Source organism: Coregonus clupeaformis, chromosome 10 (assembly GCF_020615455.1).
Source record: "Coregonus clupeaformis isolate EN_2021a chromosome 10, ASM2061545v1, whole genome shotgun sequence".
In the NCBI taxonomy this organism is placed as follows: Eukaryota; Metazoa; Chordata; class Actinopteri; order Salmoniformes; family Salmonidae; genus Coregonus; species Coregonus clupeaformis.
In genome coordinates, this window is record NC_059201.1 from 29,389,557 (window position 1) to 29,406,514 (window position 16,958).

The window sequence follows — 16,958 nt, forward strand, 5'->3', positions numbered from 1 at the left end:
TTTGATGTCTTCACTATTATTCTACAATGTAGAAAATAGTCAAAATAAAGAAAAACCCTGGAATGAGTAGGTGTGTCTAAACATTTGACTGGTACTGTAGGTGTATAAACCCACCCATCCACCACTACCCTCCTTTCATTGTTGCGTTAATAAGTAACCTTGTCTTATGCAACCATACCAAACCTAACATATTATACGCAACTTTGTCTCGGGCCTAACAACACCATTGCCAATACATCCAACAAACACTGGCTTCTCCCGCATTATCACTTAATTGAGTGTCCCGGACTTTCGTTTACTATGTTAGGTCTAGTGTATGAGGTCAGGCTGACCAAGCGCGAATTTTCTCGATCTACCCCATTTTCAAATCAGGCAACCCCACAACCACATGGGGTCGTGACCCCTAATTTGGGAAACCCTGCCATATACAGTACAAATAGGGTAGGGTTTAGGGCGTGTCTTCGCCAACATCTGTGCTGACGTCAAAGATTGCTGACAGAGGTTGTTTTGGAGGAAGTGACAAGAGACTGAAAAAGAAAGAAATAGGCCCTCTTCAATTAAACCTGCAGGGATTCCTCTCGCATAATAATTTATCTAACTTTGGAAACACGTGGCTTACCTACTAGTATTGAAAGTATATATTGCATAGAATTAAACAGACGTGCGTTCTGACAGCAGCGTTACCACACCGGCCCCAGACAGTTTCCGTCCGATCTCCGCAGCTAGCCAGCTAACGTTAGGTTGTTGTCTGGGGTTGGGGGGGCAGCCAGACAAAATTGAAGTCGTCTGTTTTTCATCCATCAAGACGAAGAGCCCATTTGGACATTCTTTAATATACCTTCCCTGGGATTGGGTTGATCAAGGTAAGATTTGTATCTGGTATTCTTTTTGTGCACCGTTTGATAAAAGGTTATTATTTTATGTTTACCAATTAGCCTGCTACTTAGCTAGTTAACGGGTCGTTTGTCCCCGCAGTGGGCGTTGAGCGCTAGACATTAAAGTCAGTAGCTAGCTAGCTAGCTTCTCGACTCTAAAATGAGTGTCACTCAAACTAGAACATCTTTGTCAAAATCAGTCATGTCAGTTGTCTAAACAGCCAATAAGCATCTAAAGCCATGTACTTACGTAACTATTTTTTCCAAATGCATGGCTCTGTAGTATCTAATTAGCTAGGCTCTAGTTAGTAATGCACCAACTTTAACCAGCTAACGTTACGTTAACGAGCTAGCTAACTTACTAGGCCCATCAGGGGTAACGTCAACATTATGCCAGCTAACGTTACTAGTTAGCTAAAGTAACGTTAGAAAACAAGCAGACAGTTTAGCTAACTGTCATGTTAGCTAGCGTTAGTCATTTAGCTAACCTTGTTGATAAAATAACTAACGTTAGTGTTGTATGACGTGCTCATCTGTAATCATTAGCTAACTAGCTAGTATGTTAGCAGCTGGTAGACATTGGTTTACGAGCTAGCCAAACGCTTCATACTAGCCAGCCAGGGGTGTATTCATTAATCGAATCAGTTGCAAAAACGTTTCGTCTGTTGCAAAACTCTAGGAAGCAAATGGAACCAAACGGGGAGGGACCTACCTGGTGTGTATTCATTACGGAAACCTTTTGCCGTTTAAGAACCGAACAGAGCAAAACTAGTTTTTCAAGTTTTTATTGTCAAGTGCACAAGTACAGTGAAACGCCTTTCTTGGCATTTCCCAACCATGCTGTAATCAATATCAGTAGTACTACAAAAAAAAGTCAAGTAGAACAAAAACGATAGAGAAATAGAGATGAGAACACAAAGTATACTGAACAAAAATATAAACACAACAATTTCAATGATTTTACTGAGTTTCAGTTCATGTAAGAAAAGCATTCAATTGAAATGAATTCATTATGCCCTAATCTATGGATTTCACATGACTGGGCAGGGGCGCAGCCGTGCGAGGGCATAGGCCCAACCACTAGGGAGCCAGGCCCAGCAAATCAGAATGAGGTTTTCCCCACAAAAGGGCTTTATTACAGACATAAATACTCCACAGTTTCATCAGCTGTCCTGGTGGCTGGTCTCAAATGATCCTGCAGGTGAAGAAGCTGGATGTGGAGGCCCTGGGCTGGTGTGGTTACACGTGGACTGAGGTTGTGAGACCGGTTGGACGTACTGCCAAATTCTCTAAAACGACCGAGGTGGCTTATGCTAGAGAAATGAACATTAAATTGCCACTGACGAAAATGGCGGCCTCGCGACTAGCTCTTAGGAAACCTTGCGGTATTTTGTTTTTTATGTATTATTTTTTTATATTATAAGCTCAAAGTGTTTTGTATCATTACATACAGCCGGGAAAAACTATTGGATATCAGAGCGGCGGTAACTCACCAGCATTACAACCAGGAATACGACTTTCCCGAAGCAGATCCTTTGTTTGCTCTCCCCGGGGCAATTGAACTGATTCCAGCGGCTGACCCAAAACATCGCCGGCGGAGGAGAGGCACTCGGAGCGGCCTGCTGGTTCGACTTAAGAGGCGTGCACACCACCCACCGCTTCCAAGTATATTACTCGCTAATGTTCAGTCTTTGGATAACGAGATCAGGGCAAGGGTTGCTTTCCAGAGAGACATCAGGGATTGTAACATACTCTGTTTCATGGAAACATGGCTCTCTCGGGATATACTGTCACCGTCCATACAGCCATCTGGGTTCTCAGTACATTGCGCCGAGAGGAATAAACATCTCTCCGGGAAGAAGAAGGGTGGGGGGGGTATGTTTCATGACTAACGACTCATGGTGTAATTGTAACAACATACAGGAACTCAAGTCATTTCGTTCACCTGACCTAGAATTCCTCACAATCAAATGGCGACCGTTTTTATCTCCCAAGAGAATTCTCTTCGGTTATTGTTACAGCTGTGTATATCCCCCCTCAAGCCGATACCACGACGGCCCTCAAGGAACTTCACTGGACTTTATGCATCTTGAAACCAAATATCCTGAGGCTGCATTTATTGTAGCTGGGGATTTTAACAAAGCAAATTTGAGAAAAAGGCCTACCTTCAAACTCAGTGCCTCTTTGCTTGACATCATGGGAAAATCAAAAGAAATCAGCCAAGACCTCTGAAAAACTATTGTAGACCTCCACAAGTCTGGTTCATCCTTGGGAGCAATTTCCAAACGCCTGAAGGTACCACGTTTAGCTGTACAAACAATAGTATGCAAGTATAAACACCATGGGACCACGAAGCTGTCATACCGCTCAGGAAGGAGACGTGATCTGTCTCCTAGAGATGAACGTACTTTGGTGCGAAAAGTGCAAATCAATCCCAGAACAACAGCAAAGGACCTTGTGAAGATGCTGGAGGAAAAACGAGTCGACATAACCTGAAAGGCCGCTCAGCAAGGAAGAAGCCACTGCTCCAAAACCACCATAAAAAAGCCAGACTACGGTTTGCAACTGCACATGGGGACAAAGATCATACTTTTTTGAGAAATGTCCTCTGGTCTGATGAAACAGAAATAGAACTGTTTGGCCATAATGACCATCGTCATGTTTGGAGGAAAAAGGGGAATGCTTGCAAGCCGAAGAACACCATCCCAACCGTGAAGCACGGGGGTGGCAGCATCATGCTGTGGGGGTGCTTTGCTGCAGGAGGGTCTGGTGCACTTCACAAAATAGATGGCATCATGAGGAAGGAAAATTATGTGGATATATTGAAGCAACATCTCAAGACATCAGTCAAGAAGTTAAAGCTTGGTCGCAAATGGGTCTTCCAAATGGACAATGACCCCAAGCATACTTCCAAAGTTGTGGCAAAATGGCTTAAGGACAACAAAGTCAAGGTATTGGAGTGGCCATCACAAAGCCCTGACCTCAATCCTATAGAAAATTTGTGGGCAGAACTGAAAAAGCGTGTGCGAGCAAGGACCTGACAAACCTGACTCAGTTACACCAGCTCTGTCAGGAGGAATGAGCCAAAATTCACCCAACTTATTGTGGGAAGCTTGTGGAAGGCTACCCAAAACGTTTGACCCAAGTTAAACAATTTAAAGGCAATGCTACCAAATACTAATTGAGTGTATGTAAACTTCTGACCCACTGGGAATGTGATGAAATAAATAAAAGCTGAAATAAATCATTCTCTCTACTATTTATTCTGACATTTCACATTCTTAAAATAAAGTGGTGATCCTAACTGACCTAAGACAGGGAATTTTTACTAGGATTAAATGTCAGGAATTGTGAAAAACTGAGTTTAAATGTATTTGGCTAAGGTGTAGGTAAACTTCCGACTTCAACTGTATGTATATACTGTATTCTATACTATCTATTGCATCTTAGACTATGCCACTCTGATAATGACATTGCTCATCCATATATTTATATATTCTTATTCCATTCCTTTACTTAGATTTGTGTGTATTAGGTTTTTGTTGTGGAACTGTTAGATATTACTTGCTAGATATTGCTGCACTGTCGGAACTAGAAGCACAAGCATTTCGCAACACTCGCACTAACATCTGCTAACCAAGTGTATGTGACCAATACATTTGATTTGATCATGTTTCCGGTCATGTTTTTGGTGGGATGGAGTTTTGACCTGCCCCATCACCAGGTGATAAATTAGTTGATAGACCAATAAGAAAGGGTTCCAAACCTCTCTGCCAATAACAGCTAGTTCTCAGTTTTCCCCTCCCCACTCAGACCACTCAGGGCTCCCGAGTGGCACAGCGGTCTAAGGCACTGCATCTCAGTGCTAGAGGTGTCACTACAGACCCTGGTTCAATTCCAGGCTGTATCACAACCCTGCCGTGATTGGGAGTCCCATAGGGCGGTTCACAATTGGCCCAGCGTCGTCGGGGTTTGGCCGGGGTAGGCCGCCATTGTAAATAATAATTTGTTCTTAACTGACTTGCCTAGTTAAATAAAGGTTAAATTATAAAATAATAAAAAGACCACTCCCAGACAGTCCTAGCAAAATTCTTGCTTGAGAAATTGCTCTTTGCTAAGAAACTATTTTTGTTTCTTTTTTTACCATTGAAATTGGTAAATTACTTAATTGTTACCCAGAATTGATTTGATATTGAGATAAAAACGGCTGCTTTGGGCCTTTAACAGAGGATCCTCATTGTCACTTTATGTTGCTTTAAATAAAATTAAGATGAAATGATGGTTGCTTTGTTACAGTGCTGGGGTAACCATTCAGGGTGAGACCCCTTGAGAGAGGGAAGCGGTGCTAATGATGGCTTTGCACTGCAGTCTTACTTAGCCTGAATGTGTTATTTTGGGGAGATATGGTTATGCTGTTTTGTTAAGAAAATGTAGGTCAGTGAGCGCAAGATGCACTCTATTGGAGTGTGTCTTTATGGAAGGACTCTGCGCAAAGATTGCCCGCACATCAATAAGAATATTGTATTCCACTCTCTCTGACTCATAGCTGTCCTTCACATGTTTAAACGTTTCTGGTTTACGTTAAGTCTACATTCCTCTCCCAAACCTGTGTCCTGTGAAAGTGAAATTAGATAGAGCAGGGGTGTCAAACTCATTTTGGTTCAGGGGCCACATACAGCGCAATCTGATCTCAAGTGGGCCGGGCCAGTAAAATAATAGCTAAATAACGTCAACTCCAAATCTTTAACTTTGTTTTTCAATATTATGCCTTAATTTATCATTTAGCCTACATATGTGCATTATAACTCACAGATCACAGTGGATCTACAAAGGCACAAAACATTTATTCACAGATAGGCCTATGGAACTGAAAAAATGGCATTTCACTTTGATTAAAACAACTTGTTTTATTAACTTATTAACTGAACTTATTTTAATGTACAGTATACATTCTGACCACCTGAACTGACTCACCACACTATGCACAAACTAAAGTGGGAGCTATGAAGAACGTTATCACAATGTTCATGGTCTTTAAATATTACATTACCACAGTAAATGTTATTTTTTCACAGAACTGTATTCTTCAGAGTGCAAAACGTCTCTTACAAGTCTTACAATTAGACTTGACCTACTCGCTGTTTAACCCCCTCCCCTCTCTTTCTCTCACTGCGGCCTACCGGCTGCTCCTGAAACTTGGCATCTTTTAGCCTTCACGATTGCATCAATATCAGGTGTCAAATCCTGAGTAGCAGCCAATTTCATAATGTCATTTAAGTGCTTGTGTGTTAGCCTTGAGCGCAGCTTTGTTTTATTGATGTTCATTACAGAGAAAACCTGTTCACAAAGATAGGTAGTCCCAAACATGCATAAAACCTTTGCAGCCAGGGCTGTTAATTTGGGGCACCCTGGCAAGAGATACTGATAAAATGTGTCCAAGCCCACAGAGGCAAATTTGTCCTTCATACCTGAATCACACTGCAAGTCAATTATTTCGAGTTGGATGTCAGCGGGCAGATCAGAAGCCTTGACTGTGAATGGCGAGCAAAAAACAGCAAATTCTGTCTCAAGTTCACCGAAGACCTGAAACCGTCGCTCAAACTCCCGCAGCAATCCTGTAATCTTGTCTTTGTATTGAGCCATGTCAGCATTAAGTCCGGTCGCACGCACATCTCTTAGACAAGGGAAATGAGCGGTGTCACCGCTAGATAGTTGTGTCTCCCAGAGTGACAGTTTCAACTTGAATGCGCGTATGCTGTCATAATACTGAGTGACAACTTTTTTGCGGCCCTGCAACATTTTGTTAAGATTATTCAGGTGCTCTGTAATATCCACCAGAAAGGCAAGATCCTGCACCCATTCTGGGCATTTAAGTTCCTTCACTGGTTTGCCTTTTTTCTCCATGAACTGTTCAATTTGCTCTCGTAGCTCAAAGAAACGCTTCAGCACAGCACCTCGGCTTAACCACCGTACTTCAGTGTGGTATGGCAAGCCATGCGTAATGTCTTTATCACTGAGAAGACTGTCAAACTGACGGTGATTCAAACCTCTTGCTCGGATGTAATTAACAGTGCGGACAACCACCTCCATGACATGATCCATTTTTAATGATTTGCAACACAATGCTTCCTGGTGCAAAATACAGTGAAATGTCCAAAACTCTTGTCCTCCATTTGCGGCCTGTACTTTATCTCTGAATTTTGTCACAACGCCTGCTTTTCTCCCAATCATTGATGGCGCACCATCTGTAGCCAGGCTGACGGCACGGGACCAGTCCACTCCGACTCTGTCCAGCGCTCCAACGAGAGCTCATAATGTAATCCGCTGTTGTAGTATCCGTCATAGGTACCAACCCAAGGAACTCCTCGGTGACTGTCAAAGTCGCATCAACACCACGAATGAATATGGCCAGTTGAGCAACATCTGTAATATCAGTGCTCTCATCAATTGCAACCGAAAATGCAACAAATGACTTGACTTTGTGATTCATTTGGCTCTCCAAGTCTGCCGAGAGATCTGAAATTCTATCTGCGACAGTGTTTCTCGTTAGGCTAATGTTGGCAAAGGCCTGTCGCTTTTCAGGGCACACGATTTCTGCAGCCTTTAGCATGCATGTTTTCACAAACTCACCCTCAGAAAATGGCTTGGATCCTAACGCTATCTCATTAGCAATAAGGTAGCTAGCTTTCACCGCTGCATCACTGACCTCTCGGCTACGGGTAAAAACAGACTGCTGTTTCTTCAGACCCACTAACAATTCATTTATCTTCTCTATTCTCAGTTGTCCTCGCAAATGGTTGTATTTTTCACCATGATGAGTCTCAGTGGCGCCGAATATTATATTATATTCCTTGAGCACTGAAACTTGCTGATTACACACCAAGCACACATATTTCCCATTCACTTCTGTGAATAAATATGAATCAGTCCATTTTTCTTGGAAAACTCTGCACTCTGTGTCAACTTTTCTCCTTTTTGACAAAGACATTTTGGTAATGTGGGTAATTTTGACAACGAGCTTAATAACGATAAGGCAAGATCGGCAGATGGCGCATTCTGGGCGCGTTGCTGTCACGTGCTGTTTATTTCAGGATCTCTCGTTATTTCAGTGCGAACTCTGCTGGACAAATTTGGAATATCTGTTCCTTTAAAAAAAAAAAGTGGACGTCGTCTCGCGGGCCGGATTGAACCATCTGGCGGGCCGGTTCTGGCCCGCGGGCCGTATGATTGACATCCCTGAGATAGAGGAACATGTTGTTGGAGGGGCAGGCAGAGTAAAAAAACAACAACTAGGCTTGTTGTTTATGTACCGTAGTTAAACAGTCTCCAGTGAGGCACACTGTACTTGGTTACATTCCCAGAACTATTCCTACTCAGAGCATTTCAGTGTCTGTAATCCCCATGATTGGACCACTAGTTGTGGACCACATGACTAGAGTGAGGGTGAGCTAGCAGCTGGTCAAAGTAGTCCATTGCACGAAGGAAGTGTTATAATATTCACACTGCAGTAGTAGTGGTTGTAAGTAGCCTGTTATTATATTGCCTGAGCCATGCTGTCGTAGAGCATAAACAGCATTGCTTTTTAACCCTGGGAGAGGGGGGGTTCACAGCAGACACACAGGCAGCATGCTTAGACTATGTGCCTGTGTTTATAGGCTGCTGTTATACAGTGTTTACCATGATAAGAATGCTACATGGTCAGTCCACCATTCTAATTTAGTGCACCTTCTCTTTCCCCAGCTGTGGCACAATGACGTCTAGGAAGAAAGTACTACTCAAAGTCATCATCCTGGGAGACTCTGGGTGAGTGTCCTGTCTACCTTGCACAGCTAGGCTAATTACACTTCTCTCTTAACATATAAGTTTACAAAATATGTTTGTTTACCAATCACTCTCTGTCATAACTGTTGCTGACCTGGATCTCTCTCTTGTCAGAGTTGGGAAGACCTCGCTGATGAACCAGTATGTGAATAAGAAGTTCAGTAACCAGTACAAAGCCACAATAGGAGCTGATTTCCTGACGAAAGAGGTGATGGTGGATGACAGACTTGTCACCATGCAGGTACTGGGGAAGGGAAGGGATACTATCAATTTACTCATCACTTCACAAGTGCTGTGCTGAAGTAGAGGTCAGTGGGTAGGCCTGTATTCTATTGTTGTTCATGAACATGTATCGCCTCCCTGTGCTCCGTCACAGATCTGGGACACAGCAGGGCAGGAAAGGTTCCAGTCTCTGGGTGTGGCGTTCTACCGCGGGGCAGACTGCTGTGTGCTGGTGTTTGATGTAACTGCCCCCAACACCTTCAAGACGCTAGACAGCTGGAGGGACGAGTTCCTTATCCAGGCCAGCCCCCGAGATCCCGAGAACTTCCCCTTTGTGGTGCTAGGCAACAAGATTGACCTGGAGAACAGACAGGTGGGTCCAGATGTAGTGTTTTAGACCAGAGCATCTCAGGCAGTAGCTTGTGTTCCCTTCAGAGAATGACAGCTGCCCTTTGTATCTGTCAGGTGACGACCAAACGAGCACAGGCCTGGTGTCAGAGCAAGAACAACATCCCCTACTTTGAGACCAGCGCTAAGGAGGCCATCAACGTTGAACAGGCTTTCCAGACTATCGCACGCAATGCTCTTAAACAGGTAGGGGTCAGAGGGGAGATTATGAGAGCTTTGCTGAATGCCATATGTGTTTTGTGTATTTACAGTAGTGCTGTCTTGATTTCAATGTACAGTGCCTTCACACCCCTTGACTTCTTCCACATTTTGTTGTTACAGCCTGAATTTAAAATGGATTCAATTGAGATTTTGTACCACTGATCGAGACACAATACCCCACAATGTCAAAGTGGAATTTTGTTTAGAGAAATTTTTACAAATTAATACAAATGTTAAAGCTGAAATGCCTTGAGTCAATAAGTATTCAATCCCTTTGTTATGGCAAACCTAAATACTTTCAGAAGTAAAACATAAAAATGTGCTTAACAAGTCAAATAATAAGTTGCATGGACTCACTCTGTGTGCAATAATAGTGGTTAACATGATTTTTGAATGTTTACCCCATTTCTGTACCCCACACATAAAATTATCTGTAAGGTCCCTCAGTCGAGCAGTGAATTTTAAGCACAGATTCAACCACAAAGACCAGGGAAGTTTTCCAATGCCTCGCAAAGAAGGGCACCTATTGGTAGATGGGTATAAATAAATAAAAATGACATTGAATATCCCTTTGAGCATGGTGAGGTTATTAATAACGCTTTGGATGGTGTATCAATGCACCCAGTCACTACAAAGATACAGGCATCCTTCCTAACTCAGTTGCCGGAGAGGAAGGAAACCGCTCAGGGATTTCACCATAAGGCCAATGGTGATTTTTAAACAGTTACATAGTTTAAATGGCTGTGATAGGAGAAAACTGAGGATGGATCAACAACATTGTAGTTACTCCACAATACTAACCTAAATGACAGAGTGAAGTCTGTACAGAATAGAAATATTCCAAAACATGCATCCTGTTTGCAATAAGGCACTAAAGTAATACCGTAAAAAATGTGGCAAAGAAATTTACTTTTTGTCCTGAATACAAAGCATTATGATTGGGGCAAATCCAACACAATACATCACTGAGTAAGTACTACTCTTCATATTTTCAAGCATGGTGGTGGCTGGGTCATGTTATGGATATGCTAGTCATCTGCAAGGTCTAGCGATTTTTTTGGGGGGAAGGGATAAAAAGAAATGGAATAGAGCTAAGCACAGGCAAAATCCTAGAGGAAAACCTGGTTTCCAACAGACACTGGGAGACAAATTCACCTTTCAGCAGGACAATAACCTAAAACTCAAGGCCAAATATACACTGGAGTTACATTTACATTTTAGTCATTTAGCAGACGCTCTTATCCAGAGCGACTTACAGTTAGTGAGTGCATACAATTTCATACTGGCCCCCCGTGGGAAATGAACCCACAACCCTGGCGTTGCAAGCGCCATGCTCTACCAACTGAGCTACAGGGGACAGTTGCTTACCAAGATGACATTGAATGTTCCCAAGTGGCCTAGTTACAGTTTTGGCTTAAATCTATGGCAAGACTTAAAAATGTCTGTCTAGCAATGATCACAACCAACTTGACAGAGCTTAAAGAGTTTTAAAAAGAATAATGGGCAAATATCCAGGTGTACAAAGCTCTTAAGAGACTTACCCCAAAAAATGACTTATCACTGCCAAAGGTGATTCTAACATGTATTGACTCAAGGGGTTGAATAATTATATAATCAAGATATATTAGTGTTTTATTTTTGAATAATCATAAAAATAAAAAAAAGACAATTAACTCAATTTCAATCCCAATTTGTAACACAACAAAATGTGGTGAAAGTCAAGGGGTTTGAATACTTAGAAGGCACTGTATGTTGAGTCACACAAAAAAGCTCAGTGGTGGAAAAAGTACCTAATTATCATACTTGAGTAAAAGTAAAGATATCTCAATAGAAAATGACAAGTAAAAGTGAAAGTCACCCAGTAAGTACTACTTGAGTCAAAGTCTAAAAGTATATGTTTTTAAATAAACTAATTTAAAAAAGAAACGCCCCCTTTTCAAGACCCTGTCTTTCAAAGATAATTCGTAAAAATCCAAATACCTTCCTAGATCACTGTTTCCCATGCTTGTTCAATGAACCATAAACAATTAATGAACATGCACCTGTGGAACGGTCGTTAAGACACTAACAGCTTATAGACTGTAGGCAATTAAGGTCACAGTTATGAAAACTTAGGACACTAAAGAGGCCTTTCTACAGACTCTGAAAAACACCAAAAGAACGATGCCCAGGATCCCTGCTCATCTGCGTGAACGTGCCTTAGGCATGCTGCAAGGAGGCATAAGGACAGCAGATGTGGCCAGGGCAATAAATGGCAATGTCCGTACTGTGAGACGCCTAAGACAGCGCTACAGGGAGACAGGATGGACAGCTGATCGTCCTCGCAGTGGCAGTCCACGTGTAACAACACCTGCACAAGATCGGTACATCCGAACATCACACCTGCGGGACCGATACAGGATGGCACCAACAACTGCCCGAGTTACACCAGGAACGCACAATCCCGCCATCAGTGCTCAGACTGTCTGCAATAGGCTGAGAGAGGCTGGACTGAGGGCTTGTAGGCCTGTTGTAAGGCAGGTCCTCACCGGCAACAACGTCGCCTATGGGCACAAACCCACCGTCGCTGGACCAGACAGGACTGGCCAAAAAGTGCTCTTCACTGATGAGTCGCGGTTTGTCTCACCAGGGGTGATGATCGGATTCGCGTTTATCGTCGAAGGAATGAGCGTTACACCGAGGCCTGTACTCTGGAGTGGGATCGATTTGAAGGTGGAGGGTCCGTCATGGTCTGGGGCCACAGCATCATCGGACTGAGCTTGTTGTCAATGCAGGCAATCTCAACGCTGTGCGTTACAGGGAAGACATCCTCCTCCCTCGTGGTACCCTTCCTGCAGGCTCATCCTGACATGACCCTCCAGCATGACAATGCCACTAGCCATACTGCTCGTTCTGTGCGTGATTTCCTGCAAGACAGGAATGTCAGTGTTCTGCCATGGCCAGCGACGAGCCCGTATCCCATTGAGCACGTCTGGGACCTGTTGGATCGGAGGGTGAGGGCTAGGGCCATTCCCCCCCAGAAATGTCCGGGAACTTGCAGGTGCCTTGGTGGAAGAGTGGGGTAACATCTCACAGCAAGAACTGGCAAATCTGGTGCAGTCCATGAGGAGGAGATGCACTGCAGTACTTAATGCAGCTGGTGGCCACACCAGATACTGACTGTTACCTTTGATTTTGACCCCCCCTTTGTTCAGGGACACATTATTCAATATATGTTAGTCACATGTCTGTGGAACTTGTTCAGTTTATGTCTCAGTTGTTGAATCTTGTTATGTTCATACAAATATTTACACATCTTAAGTTTGCTGAAAATAAACGCAGTTGACAGTGAGAGGACGTTTCTTTTTTTGCTGAGTTTACTTAAGTATCAAAAGTAAATGTAATTGCAAAAATATACTTAAGTATCAAAAGCAAAAGCTTAAATCATTTCAAATTGCTTATATTAAGCAAACCAGACGGCAAAATTGTCTTGTTTTTAAAATGTATGGATAGCTAGGGGCACACTCCAACACTGACATAATTTACAAAGAATGCATTTGTGTTTAGTGAGTCCGCCAGATCAGAGGCAGTAGGGATGACCAGGAATGTTCTCTTGATAAGTGTATGAATTGGACCACTTTCCTGTCAAAATGTAACAAGTACTTTTGGATGCCAGGGAAAATGTATGGAGTAAAAAGTACATACTTTACTAAATTCCTAAAGAAAATTTAAAAGTTGTCAAATATCAATAGTAAAGTCCAGGTACCTCCAGAAAACTACTTAAGTAGTACTTTAAAGTATTTTTACTTAAGCTGTTTCAGTGTTGTAAAGTACTTAACACCATCTCGTCTTTTTCTCCCTTTAGGAGACTGAGGTGGAGTTGTACAATGAATTTCCTGAACCGATAAAGCTGGACAGGAACGAACGGGCCAAGCCATCAGCGGAGGCCTGCAGCTGCTGAGGACCTAGCAGACTTACAGGGGTGCAACTGTCGGCCCTGCTACTCTGTCTTGCCTTGTCTACCCTTTATCCCCCCCCCCCCCCGTGTGCTCTCCTCTGCCCAATATTATCACTGGCCTTCGTAGATGCAAGCAGAGTTCCGCTCGTAAAGTATACTTTACACACACACACACTGTACTCATCCCTGTGTACACATCACACATTTACTCTCAAGATGAGTCTCCAAGCCCAAAGAACACCCAGGTGGATATTAGAGCATTTATTAACATAATATCTGCATATTTTTTCCCCCTTAACCTGTCTCGTGGCTCAAACACCTTTTTAGACACCATTGTTTCCATGGCACCACCCAACACACATACGCATACATACAGAAATAAACTCCTGTGACATAAGGGGGGTTAGATATAGTTCACTCCCAAAGTTCCAGTGGTAAAGGAGGTTGTGTAGGATCAGATTGAGAAATGTATATCAACGTGTATATGGGGGTTATACCAATGTACTGCCTGAAGATACATGTGTTAATTGGCTTGGAAGTGAACTAGCAAGTCCAACATACAAGTGTTGTTCAAGGCATTTTTTTGCACTTTGTTGTCATGTAGACTTATTCAATCCCTGTTTGACACCTCATTTTGGAGCCATAATAAAAATATTGTTTTTTTTTTAGCTCAAGGCTGAAGAGGCAATGTGGATTTTAACTGTTCCCCAACTGCCCTACACATTGTTTCTCAATGGGGGAAAGTCAAGCAGCAAATGATTATTTTGTCAACATTGAGACCTGACACAGGGGGTAGAGAATCAAACCAAGGGAGGATGTCCTATCTGATACAGTCGGGGAGGGGATAGGTTTTCAGAGTATAAATATCTCTGTACTATTATTAGCTAGTACCTCTGTCTTTTTACACTGTCAACTATTGCAAACCTTTGTCTGTCAATCGTTTAAGGCAAAAAACATGTCTGTTAGTTTCCATATCTCGCTCTGCCGATATCTCAGGTTGGCAAATTATTTGTTAAGCGCTTTATTTTTTAAAAACCGATCAGATATTTTAGTCTGTTCGCATATGTTTAGAATTTGAATTGCATCATAGAGGACAAGAGAACACTTAAACAAAATATGGGGGAAATGTGTTAGCAGTAATCATTAAGTTTTTAATTAAATGATAAATGCACTTCATCTACATTGTTTGAAAATGTCTTTGGGTTTCAGGTAATAATAATGGTTATTGAATGAAGAATCTGTGTACGTGTGTTAATGCAAGTAGAACAGGTAACTAAAGCACAGTAGGTTACTATCATGGCTCTCATACACACAGCTGTTGAAAGACCGAGTTTACTATAATCTATAGTATACTCTTGAATACATTGAAATGTGTAGTTTTGCATGGGGGCACTCACTTGGTATTTGTATTCAGTCTACTACTTATATAAAAATTGGTCACTTGTGAAAGTTGACACTTCACAGGACCATCGAAATCTGTCAAATATTTAATTACATTATCTTCAACCAACACCAGACAGACATAAAAATAATCTAACCATTTGCGCTCTTCCACCTCAATCACACACGGCAATATCAAGACAATAAGGCATTCATTCTTCAGTCTGTTCCCATCTCTTTTCAAAGTCAGTCAATGTTTGTCCCAACCACTCAGTTGGTCCTGGGTTTCTTACTGGCTCCCTGCAGTCTTCGGCTGCTTCTCAGGCCTGGTCTCTCCTGTGTGCCCCTCCTGTTCGACTTCCCCAGTGTCTAGCGCTTTCCTCTTGGAGGGCGTGCTGCTCTTCAGCCAGCCCATCTTCATCTTACTGCCTGCTGAGGGCTTGGGCGCCTGGGGAAGGAAGGGTATATGATGAGTGGGTATGCGGAGGAAAATGTAGTATGGTATGGAGCCCGTTATCTATCTTTACTCTTCAAGGTTTTAAATCTAGATATGTTAAGTCTTTGGTCTGGGACAACCTTTCTAATGATCGGGAGCTATTCAATGATTGGAACACGGACATCTCAAATATGGTTATGTAGCTTAGTGAGGAGGTTATGCAGTTGTACCTTCTTAACCTGAGGATCCACTGGCAGCAGGCACTCGGGGGAATTGTTTCGAGAGTTGTTGACCAATGAGGAGACTGTGAAAGGTCAGTGTGTTTTTGGACTGAAGCAGTTTAAGGGCATCTAATGACTTCACCTCACCAAAATCCAGCCACCTTCTGACCTCTCAGTTGAATCGCTGGCATCCTGCAACACAAGCAAAATCATTGGTGAGTCTACCTCATACACAAACTTTCATATATAAAGAACATGCATACTTTACTCAAAGAGAGAGTAACGCTTGAGACAGACCCATACCGGTCATGGATGCCTTGAAGATTATGGGATGCACCCAGAGTGATCACGGTGTAGGTCTAGAGGGGATCTCCACCACTAGGGGGAGTCCAGCAGTCAAACAGTCCTGCAATTGTCAGCAACCGCCATCCTCTCCACTCACTGACTCCTTTGTCCTCCTACATAAGACAGAAATACATAAATCAGTCAAAAGGCAAAGTTTACATTATTTAATTACTGCAACAGAAGGATCACAAATGGGTCTGGATGGAGTCAGTGGGAGAAAGTGTTTTTGAGAAGAAACGGGAAGATGGGGGATCTCATCAGTGTAATCAGACTCAAATATCTTGTTCTGAATGTTGTCAGTTTTCTGTGTTTTCTCAGTGATGCAAGGTGCATGTGTGGGTAGGCTCACCTCTTGCAGGTCTACAGAGCCTTCTTCAGACATGCATGTCTGTCTATCCTCCTTACAGGGTGTCCTCTCATCCTGGTCCTGTTTTCACGTGAGCGGGTCCTTGAGTCTGGAGGAAATAGATGAAGGGCTGCTTGTCTTTCTCCTGCCTCCTCCATTCATAAAAGACATTAGCCAGGATGAAACAGAGCTGTCCTTACAGCAGCGGATCCTGAAACGAAATAGTACACAAACATTCACTAATGCTTCGAACACACAGTGTTTTTGCTTTTTGGTACCAGAAGTACATTCATTTCCAATGGAACGCTGCATTTGCCTTGCAGCATTGCGTTGCAGAGGCAGTTGCTGTGCGTTCTGTGTGGTGCATACGTTGGATTTATCGAACGTATGCGTAAAACTGTATGCGTAAACGGGTTGAGAAACGGTAGCAGAAGGTGAATGTTGAACTTTTGTTGCACACATCTAGATGATGCTGCATACTATTTTGCGCAACTATTCACAGTCGGTGTGTTCAACTCGTCAGCCCAGTCCCAGTGTCTGATGAAACAACAACATGCAGTCATGAAATGCATGCATTGTGTATACGTACTGACACACAACATTTTCCACGATGACAAGAAGCATAAAACTAACTATAGCACTCTAAAACTCAGTAACATGAGCCAACTCTGTTAGCTTATGTAGCTTGCTAGCTAGCAACAGCCAATGCATGAAACTCACTAGGAAGCTACGGTTCAACTTCAGATAGAGGAAAAATCTTTCAATG

At 42.7% G+C, this 16,958-nt stretch overlaps 1 protein-coding gene and 1 long non-coding RNA gene across 2 annotated transcripts; one reads left to right on the top strand and one right to left on the bottom strand.

Annotated features, from left to right (window-relative positions):
- The first annotated feature begins 482 nt into the window (after nucleotides 1–482).
- Nucleotides 483–14,640, top strand: LOC121574970 (ras-related protein rab7). Its single transcript, XM_041887683.2, has 6 exons — nucleotides 483–863; nucleotides 8,616–8,678; nucleotides 8,811–8,937; nucleotides 9,073–9,291; nucleotides 9,384–9,512; nucleotides 13,372–14,640. Exons 2-6 carry the CDS (start codon nucleotides 8,626–8,628, stop codon nucleotides 13,465–13,467), a joined length of 624 nt encoding a protein of 207 aa, XP_041743617.1. The 5' UTR covers nucleotides 483–863; nucleotides 8,616–8,625; the 3' UTR covers nucleotides 13,468–14,640.
- On the bottom strand, nucleotides 13,529–16,532 carry LOC121574971. The gene is made up of 4 exons (XR_006002270.2): nucleotides 16,196–16,532; nucleotides 15,805–15,959; nucleotides 15,511–15,693; nucleotides 13,529–15,292 (listed from the first exon to the last, which is right to left on the bottom strand). It is a non-coding gene; the product is annotated as an uncharacterized LOC121574971 (long non-coding RNA).
- Between the last annotated feature and the right edge of the window lie 426 nt (nucleotides 16,533–16,958).

Coding starts and splice junctions, on each gene's coding strand:
- LOC121574970 (XM_041887683.2), top strand. CDS start 8,626: ATGACGTCTAGGAAGAAAGTACTACTCAAAGTCATCATCCTGGGAGAC. Junction 8,938..9,072: donor ACAGACTTGTCACCATGCAG/GTACTGGGGAAG, acceptor GCTCCGTCACAG/ATCTGGGACACAGCAGGGCA. Junction 9,292..9,383: donor TTGACCTGGAGAACAGACAG/GTGGGTCCAGAT, acceptor TGTATCTGTCAG/GTGACGACCAAACGAGCACA.